This window comes from Phalaenopsis equestris, unplaced genomic scaffold (assembly GCF_001263595.1).
Source record: "Phalaenopsis equestris unplaced genomic scaffold, ASM126359v1 Scaffold000146, whole genome shotgun sequence".
Classification (NCBI taxonomy): Eukaryota; Viridiplantae; Streptophyta; class Magnoliopsida; order Asparagales; family Orchidaceae; genus Phalaenopsis; species Phalaenopsis equestris.
Window position 1 is genome coordinate 150,679 of NW_018164588.1, and position 9,212 is coordinate 159,890.

Genomic DNA, 9,212 nt, shown 5'->3' on the forward strand with positions numbered 1-9,212 from the left:
TGGTGTTTGGTAGTTGAGAAAAGAGGGTTGCGGCTGTAGGGGGGTGGCAGGAGGGATGTGCAGCCGCTGGAACTGCAAAACAGCTTGGGGAGGCAGTCAAAACAACAATTGGTTGCTGTTTGGGGCTGCTGGACAGCAGGAAAACAGCAAAGGCATTGTGTGTTGCGACAGCGAAGGTGGAGGGCGGGAAAATGAGGGCAGCGAGGAGAAAGGAGGATAAGGCGGTGGGGGGTAGCTAGAAATTTAGAAAACAACAAATCCTTGTTGTTCTATGCGGTGGCAGCAAGGGTGGCGATGGTAATGACTTCGAACCGTAGCTGGAGAGGTGCAGGAACGTCTTCGGAGGCTGGATTGGCAGTTGTGGTGAAGGCTAGGGAGTGGGGGTTGCTTTGGAAGAACAACAAGAGGGAAAATACTCGGACAAAACTTAATTTAAATTTCATAAAACATGCCCCCAAAACTTAAAGTGCATCCTCTCCTATTTATAAAGAGACATTACCTATCTTAGGAAACATGTAAAATAAGAAGGAGAATAAAATTCAGATTTCAGATTTTAAGAATGACTTTTAAACTACGAAAAGAGAATAAAAATCAGATTTCATATTTTAGGAAAAGATTTAAATTAAGGAGAATAAAATCAGGATTTAGGCGAAAGGATTTAAATTGGGAAAAGGTCAAGGAAGGAAAGCGAAGGGAGAAAACAAGAAAGGAAAGGGGAGGTTAGAAGGGGCGGTGGAGCGCCCCTCCAAGAGAATCGGCCGGTCCAGCTGGGCTGGACCTGTGTCCAGCTGGGCTCCCCTCCAAGAGAATCGGCAGGTCCAGCTGGGCTGGACCTGTGTCCAGCTGGGCTGGACCTGTGTCCAGCTGGTCCCTCATGAGCTCCGCATCAGGTCTAAACCAAAATATGGCCTGATTATGGGACTCCATGGAGTTGCTGACGATTAGATGTTATTGTTATTAAATTAAGAGAAATGTTATGTGGCCCAAAGAAGCCTTAAATTTGTTGCCACTAAATGAAAAATACGGAGGGAGGGAGGGAGGGAGCATTTTATAATTACCAATCTTTCTATGCAACACATCAAGACTTCTTTGTAGCTGTCGGCGGGGGTGTGTGTCATTTACTTGAATTAATTCATTTGGGTCCGTTATTTTGTAATGTGGAAATGGTTAGGCTTTTTTATGTTTTTAAATAAGTTGCAGTAACCTTTTAAGCTACATTCAGGTTTTATAGATTCTTTGAAAAAACAATTTAAACAAATTTTCTCAAGCCTTAGAAATATGTTATTGTTTTTCCATTAATCATATTGCAGTTTATTCACAGGATGACTATTTAATCCTTATCTCATTTCCAGTTACAATATATTCCTTGAATGTTTTGTGGGTTAGAAACTATTGGAAATGCATTCTAAATGAATGCCCCAATTGTATGTCTTTGCAATGGGAACAATAAGGGTTATTGATTGGGTAATTGCTTGCTTTAGGGAGGGAGGGATGAAATCTAAAATAAAAAACTTAGTCAAAGCACAATGTTTACCAAAAAAAAAACACAAAAGAAAGAAAGAAAATAAAAATTTTTTTGCACTTTCTCACTTTCACTCCACCCGCATTGTTCACGAAACTTAGTCCAGCTCTAGAAGCTTTGACCCACACACTCGCTTTACCCAGCTCACTTTGCTAACTCAGCTCTGCTTCGCTACATAGGCCGCATGGGAGTCTGCCCTTTAATGTGGACCGGCAAGCTCCCCTTCTTTTATATGCATGACCCTCCATCACAATTACCTACAAGTCTAAAGGTGCATTGGGGCAGCGGTGTGGTGTTGCACCGCAGTTTTCCTTATTTGGTACAATTGTTTTTTACTTGTGTTTTCAAAAAGTTGTAACTAAAAGCTGTGTTTTCTCGCCATACATTGCTACCTGTGGTGGGTGCTAGAAAGTTGCGGTCTGACTTTTTCAAAAAAATATTTGTAATAGTCACCGTAGCTTTTTAAACAACAGATTCTTCTTCAGTAGTTTCATAATTGCTTCTTCAAATAGCTGCAGTTGCGCCAAACAGATTCTATGTTATGTGTTGTGTGCACTCACTTTATTACACTTTAGTTAACTCATTTAAGTCAACCGGAGATGTAACAAAAGAGGACTATTCAATCATAATTCCAGTTTTCACTGACACGTATCCTATTCTGTATTCATCATGATTGAATAAATGAAGAACTAGTCTTACTTATTTTTCACTAAGAACTAGTTTGAAAACTTATGTTATGCATAAGATTAAAAAAACAATTTATTCATTTTTTAGTTATTATTGTGGGATATAAATATGACTTAATATATATAGGGTTAGGTTATGTGTATGATTGTTGTCTTGAATCTAGGGCTAGAGTTTTGGAGAAATCGCATACCTCTCGAATTGTAGATATTTATCTTTTATGTATTTGGATTATATTATTTTGTGTTGATGAAGTAAAATATTTTATTTGTCCTAATCTTTGTGGAAGCTAGTCTCCTTCCTAACAGTCTTTAAATGGATGAATGCCCCAATTCATATTTAGATCAATTCTCATGCTACCTAGCTCACTAGAATCATTAAACTCACATATAGTCACCTCCCATTTTCAAGATATCTAGGTGGAGGCAACCTATGGTTACTAATTATATGTCTCTAGGTTTTTTTCTTAAAAATTTTGTGCTTTGATAATTATTAAGTTAAAATTTTACATCATGAATCGCATACCTCTCGAATTGTAGATGTTTATCTTTTATGTGTTTGGATTATATTTATTTTATTTATCATAATCTTTGTGGAAGCTAGTCTCCTTCCTAATAGACTTTAAATGGATGAATGCCCCGATTCATATTTAGATCAATTCTCATGCTACCTAGCTCACTAAAATCATTAAAACTCACATACAGTCACCTCCCATTTTCAAGATATCTAGGTGGAGGCAACCTATGGTTACTAATTATATGTCTTTAGGCTTTTTTCTTAAAAATTTTGTGCTTTGATAATTATTAAGTTAAAATTTTACATCATGAACTAGGTCAATGTTCTACAAATTTTTAGATTTTTCTTTTCCTTAAAAGTTAATCATTCAACTCTCTACTTATGATGTATAGTCTATCCAAACTATATCATCAACAATGGAAACATTACAATTTATTATAATGTGAATATTATTTATAAGCATATTCATCATCAATGTAAAAATTTATAGATTTAATATTGATACTTAATGTAATTTTATTGTGATTAGAAACTGTTTAATCACTAGACAACTACCTAATACTTCTCTTAACATCCTCATACACAAAATCAATTATTATGATATTTGATCTTATTATCTCTAAGACCAATAACATTTATATATGAAATTTTATTTGTTTTTGTTTTTGTTTTCTTAAGTCGACCTGGAAACCCTTTCCTTGCGGAGGTAAGGGGTAAATACCATCAGGACACAAGGGATTTTGATGGGAAGACTTTCGTTGCTCTTTATTACTTTTCTATCAACTATCTTAACATGAACTATGTTCATAATAGATTTATCGGCATAAAATGAAAATAATTCTTAATACTTCAATGATTTTCTTATTCCCATATTTCATCCTTTCATCACTAAATTATATTTATTTTTATTGTTTTTGCTTTAGTTGATTCTTCGCTCACAGTTTTTTTGTTTGTCAGTGATTTTTATGGGAAGTGGCCTTATTGCATGTCATATTATGATTTTCACATAAATAGGTAAAGCTGTTTCTGACATGTGAGATCATGTTACTTTTGTAGGGCAAAGAGCTGGGCATCCGCTTATAACTTTCCAGCCATCTTCGCATGGAAGGAAGGGAGGAAGTATTTCATAGTGCAGTAGGATTTTTTTTTTTTTTTCCCATTGCTTATAGTTTTCTCTGGCAGTTCCAATCTTTTATTCGATTATGTTTGTTAAAAACATTGCTGATTGGTGATCAAGCATCATTCCCTATTTTTTTTAAGGTTTCTATAGCCCAGAAGATGTCAGCATCTGTTCAGTTTCCACATTATTTAACTGCATATATGTTTTTGTTTATTTAACTTTTTTCCCAGTAGGATATGATCTGAATGTTGAAATGCAGACAGATTAGGTTCTGTTCTGAGTAATGGCTAATGCCGTGGCTGTTCTTCTTCGCTATCAGAAAAACTGTTATGCTCTGTTAAGCTTTTGGATACCGTATTGTAAAGACTGCACCTTTTTTATTTTGTTTTGACCGCTGGGGCTTTGGATGCCGTATTGTAAAGAGCTGCATCTTCTTATTTTGTCTTGACTGTGCGTACCCACTATGAACAATAATGCAGATTTCTAATTACAGTTCCGTTGTATGATGTACTGATAATATTTTTGCAGTGGGAATCCATTTAGCTTTCAGGTGGTCTGCATCCATGCAAAATTTTCATGATAGGGGAGCCAAGGGATATGAGGATCTTGAAACTTTTTAGCAGTCGCGCAGTAGAGTTCCTTCTAGCTGAGAAATAAGTGGAAACACAATACTCAAACACGCCCCCGTAGGGAAAAAAAATCATGAGGTCAAATGCAGTCACAGTAATTCACTAGAATATTTAAAGTGCATGGATCCGAGGAAGATAATACTATAAAATTATGTTGGTTTTGATGGCATGTTGGTTTATGTTTTCTGGATTAAAGTATGGTGGGAAACATCTTCATATATTTGTGATATTAAAGTTTTACTTCATTAATTATATATATTATAAGAACAATAGTATATTTATTGTCTGATTAACAATCATTTTTAGGGCAATTGATATTTATAATAAAAACTTTAAAGGTATTAATATGTTTCACATCATCACATGTTTAGCTACCTAGAAACCTCGTGCACTAAAATGAAAATTTATTCAGGGAGCGAATATTTTGACTTTAGCTTTTCTACCCAAAAGATGATGTTTTGCTGAATCACCCCTTTTTCTATTAACATATTATCCTAATAGATATTTCTATGATCCATTAACTTTCTTTTTCTAAAATTGATAGATTATTAGTCATCTTTCTAATCTCAATCATAGAATTCATTCATTTAGATGACCCCATCTAAAAAAATGATAAGATTTCGGACCCAATCATAGATGAGACAATAGCCTTTTCCAAAGGATTATTTTTCTTAACTTAAATTTGAAGAGTGGTTACTCAAAAATTAGATCCATTGGAAGAAATTTAACTTAATCTTGAGTCAATGTATAAGCAACTTGATTTTGAATTATTAAGAACATTATAAAAGTTTATGGTAAATAAAAATAAAAGAATATTTTTTAACATATATAATAGCTTAAAATGCAATATTATATTCTTAATCTTTATTTTGCAATATTATCTTTTCATCTCTTCTTTCATGGTCATCTTCCACTTGCTCGAATTTTCATCTTGCAAGGTTGCTTCATAACTCTGTGGTTCTTTATCATCTCTCAATTGAATGTAGTTCAACGTTGGCGAGAAACACTGAGGAGAACCTGTATTCCTGACTGACCTGAGAACTGTAGATGTATGGGTGGACGGCTCTGAAATTGACTGCAGAACAATAGGAACGGGTGCTCCGGACCCACTTTCCTCATCACTTTCATCACTGTCCTACACTGTGACCTCTGGCAGGTCATCAAATCTTACCAACTCGGATTCCTGAGGAGCAACTTCAAAAACTGTATTGGACTTTTCCTTGTACATGATCTTCTCATTAAAAATCACATTCATGCTTCTTATGATCTTCCTATCTTGATCATCCCGGAAACGATAGCCAAATTCCTCGTCTTCATAGCCGATGAAATAATATTTCTTTGACTTGGCCTCAAGTTTGCTATGAGCATCATGATTAATAAGAAGATAAAAAAGATAGCCAAAAGTTCAGCCAAAAGGTTTAATGTGAGAAAATTTTACATTTTTCCCACTCCAGACCTCCTCAGGCAATTCACAATATAATGGAACAGATGACCCCATGTTAATCAAGTAAATTGTAGTGCTGGCAGCATCTACCCAGAACATTGGTGCAATCTCATGCTTCTAGCATGCTCATTTATGGTTTTGTTCATATGTTCTACAACTATATTTTGTTGTGATGTCTCTTAAATGATCTTCTTCATTATGATACCTTAAGCTGGACAGTACTCATTTAACTCACCACCATTGTTAGATCTCAAACATTTCAGTTTCAAGTTTGTCTCGTCTCAACCATGGCCTTCCAAGTTTAAGTTTTAAACACATTTTAAATATATCAGATTTATGCTTTATGAAATAAACCCATACATTTTTGTTGTGGTCATCAATGAAAGCGACATAATAACGAGAGCCTCCAAGAGATGATAATAGAGAATGTTCCCACACATATTTATGTACAAGTTCCAATTTTCCTGCCTTTAGTGCTTTGCCACATTTCAAGAAACTGACATTCTTTTGGTGCACTTAACTCATCATTAAATTCAAGTTCCAAAGACAACAATTCATTTGTGATGATGTTAAAATCATTCAGATGTTGTCCAACCAACGTACCATCTAACATCTTTAAGTTGAATAACATTTTCATCAGATGCACTTTGTTATTTACTAACGACTTTTCATACATACCTGACAGAGCTGTTATGAGATCAGCAGTCATCATTTCCTTATTGATGTTGTGTGCAACGGATCTTGACAGAGCTAATCGAATAACCCCAAGAACTTGTCAATCAAACAGATTCCATTCAGTCACATCTATCTTTTTTGGTTTATTTCCTAATAACGAAAGACAAAGTTTCTTCACATATAAATAGTTATGTATCTGCATCCTCCAGTAACCAAAACCTGTGACATCAAACTTCTTGATCCCTGATACCTTCACGTCATCTCTGGATATCGTTTTCCTCATATCTAAACCACAGCCCTGATATCAATTATTGTGAAAAAAAAAGACGTCAATAAAGTGAAAATTGGAACAAGAAAATCGTTACAATTTTTCTGTCTCTCTCTTCCTCAGAACACATAGATTTCTCAGCACTTCAATTACAAGAGCTCAATTCCACTTTTTTGTCTCTCTCTTCCTCAGATTTGCGCCGATCGCAATTCCTTGTTGCCTAGAACTGCTTTAGTCGTTGCCCCTGGTTCAACTGTCTGCCAATCTTCAAACGCTTGCAAGCCTTATTTCGATTTCCGACTTCTACAAATCCTCTTTCTTCACTGTCTTGGCCACATGCAAGCTTCCTTTCGGCCGTGACCTTCCTTGCTCGAATTCGCTTGCTTCTCATGGACAGGAAAGGTGAAGCTCCCCTTTTTATCACGAATAGATGAGCGAGAGCCCGCAATTCACGAACAGGAGGTGGGATCCTCTATAAGAAGGCACAGTTATGGCGTTAACCAAATTAAGGAAAGAATAAGAGTGATTAAAGAAACAACAAATCAAATAACTATCATATAGAAGAAATTGTCAATCTGAGTAGTGGATCAGACTCCACCAATACTCAACATATTTTAACACAATTTATGTATGAATTTTATGTAAATCATGTCAACCATGGAAAAATAGGTTAGATAAATCCGAGCTCAGTTAAATGTTGACATCATTTTTTAGGTCTTCATTTCCCTTTCTTTAGATATCCTAAGATCTAGCCTTAGTATTTTTCTATTTTTACTCTCCTAAAGGACTAGATCAAGACCTACAATAATTAGAAATTCAAGTCATTTCTTTGCTCCTTGAAGTTTCATATGGACGGTTTCTAATCCTTGACGTGTTGAGTCGATTAAAGCTGACATATTGAAGCTCTTGTTGAGTTCCCATAGAAATTTAAAAGGCATAAGTGGACTTCATGACATGTGTGACGTTTGACATTTTGCCGCTAGCAGTTTACTTGACTTTGATTGTCGCTTATGTGACGATCGGTCAATGATATACTCGTTAAACGGCTCCGATTGGACCAAAATAACTTATTTTGTCGTGATGTGCGTGAATTAAAGTTAAATTGGTATGATATTCGACGAACTTTTTTGGGTGACTCTGGATGACGAAATTGACCGCGCCGGTGCATCCAGGACATCGATTTTAGTCGGTAAGGATATATAACTTAATAGGGTTCCAAGTTGGATTAAGTTGTGCATAAATTGATAAATTTTGAATAAAATAATATTACTTTTTTTTTAGTAAATTTAATTAAATAAAAAAAAACATACACTTCCTTCCTCAACCCACACCTCCCCTTCTCGATCTCAGGACCGAACTTAGCCCTAGCATTCTCCCATTCAGCGAATAACCTTGTTCTTGAAGTTTCCCCCTGATTTTCGGATCATATTCTTTCTTGTCAGCTCTAACCGACCCTCGTCGCTGACTGCCTAACCGGTAAGCGGATTTTCCCGCTCAACCAAGTCCATTAACCTTCCTACTCTTGATTTTGGGGTGTTTTCATTCCATTTTGGGTGTTTCTCCTCACCGCCCCGATGGTCACCATCGCTAAGCCCCTCTCTCATCTTCGCCTATAAATACCCCATTGGGGAAAGATTTCAGGGTCAGCATTTTTTTTTGCTTTAGACGATTTGAGGATTTCTTTCTTGACTTGAAATTTTCTTTACACTCTCTGAAAGTTGTTCGGGGAGATTTTCGGGGTTGGTGATGTTTTCTTTGTGTGAGCTGGAGATTTTCGTTTGCTATTTCCTCTGAATTTCTTTATTTTCTGAAATTTTCTTGGCTTTGAGTATTATATTAAACAAAATTAAAATTACATTATATATTATATTAAACATTAAATCAAAATTTTCTTTTTTCCATCTATTTTGTAAAGTATATCCATATTTACTAAATCCAATTATTCCATGGATTTAACGGATTTAACTTAAGAAGATAAACTTCAAATAAATTTATATCAAACATGCCGAACGAATTTAAATGAATTTAATATTAACTGAACCAAATATTATTTGGAATTTAATAAAATCTGAATTTGACCAGATTTACTAAACTCTATTTAATTTCCCCTCTTCATTACAGCCACCCTCACCACATCGTCATCCGTCTCCCTTCCGTAGGGCTTCACTCGGCTCTGTCTCCCATCTTGTAGATTTGAAACTTTAATAGATGCATTTGTACTACTTTTATGATAAAATTTATATATAATTAAGAAGTTAAAAATTAGAACATGGATTTTAATCACAATCTAAATAACACAGATTATATATATATATATATATATATATATATATATATATATATAATATAAACAG

At 35.1% G+C, this 9,212-nt stretch overlaps 1 protein-coding gene across 1 annotated transcript in view; it reads left to right on the top strand.

The window, feature by feature from the left end:
• Positions 1-3,871, top strand: part of LOC110021778 — a 63,965-nt gene extending 60,094 nt beyond the window's left edge. The window contains exon 18 of the mRNA XM_020720415.1: positions 3,779-3,871. Within this exon, the coding sequence (XP_020576074.1) occupies positions 3,779-3,852 (74 nt within the window). The 3' untranslated portion in view covers positions 3,853-3,871. The remainder of the gene's footprint in view (positions 1-3,778) is intronic.
• The last annotated feature ends 5,341 nt before the right edge of the window (positions 3,872-9,212 follow it).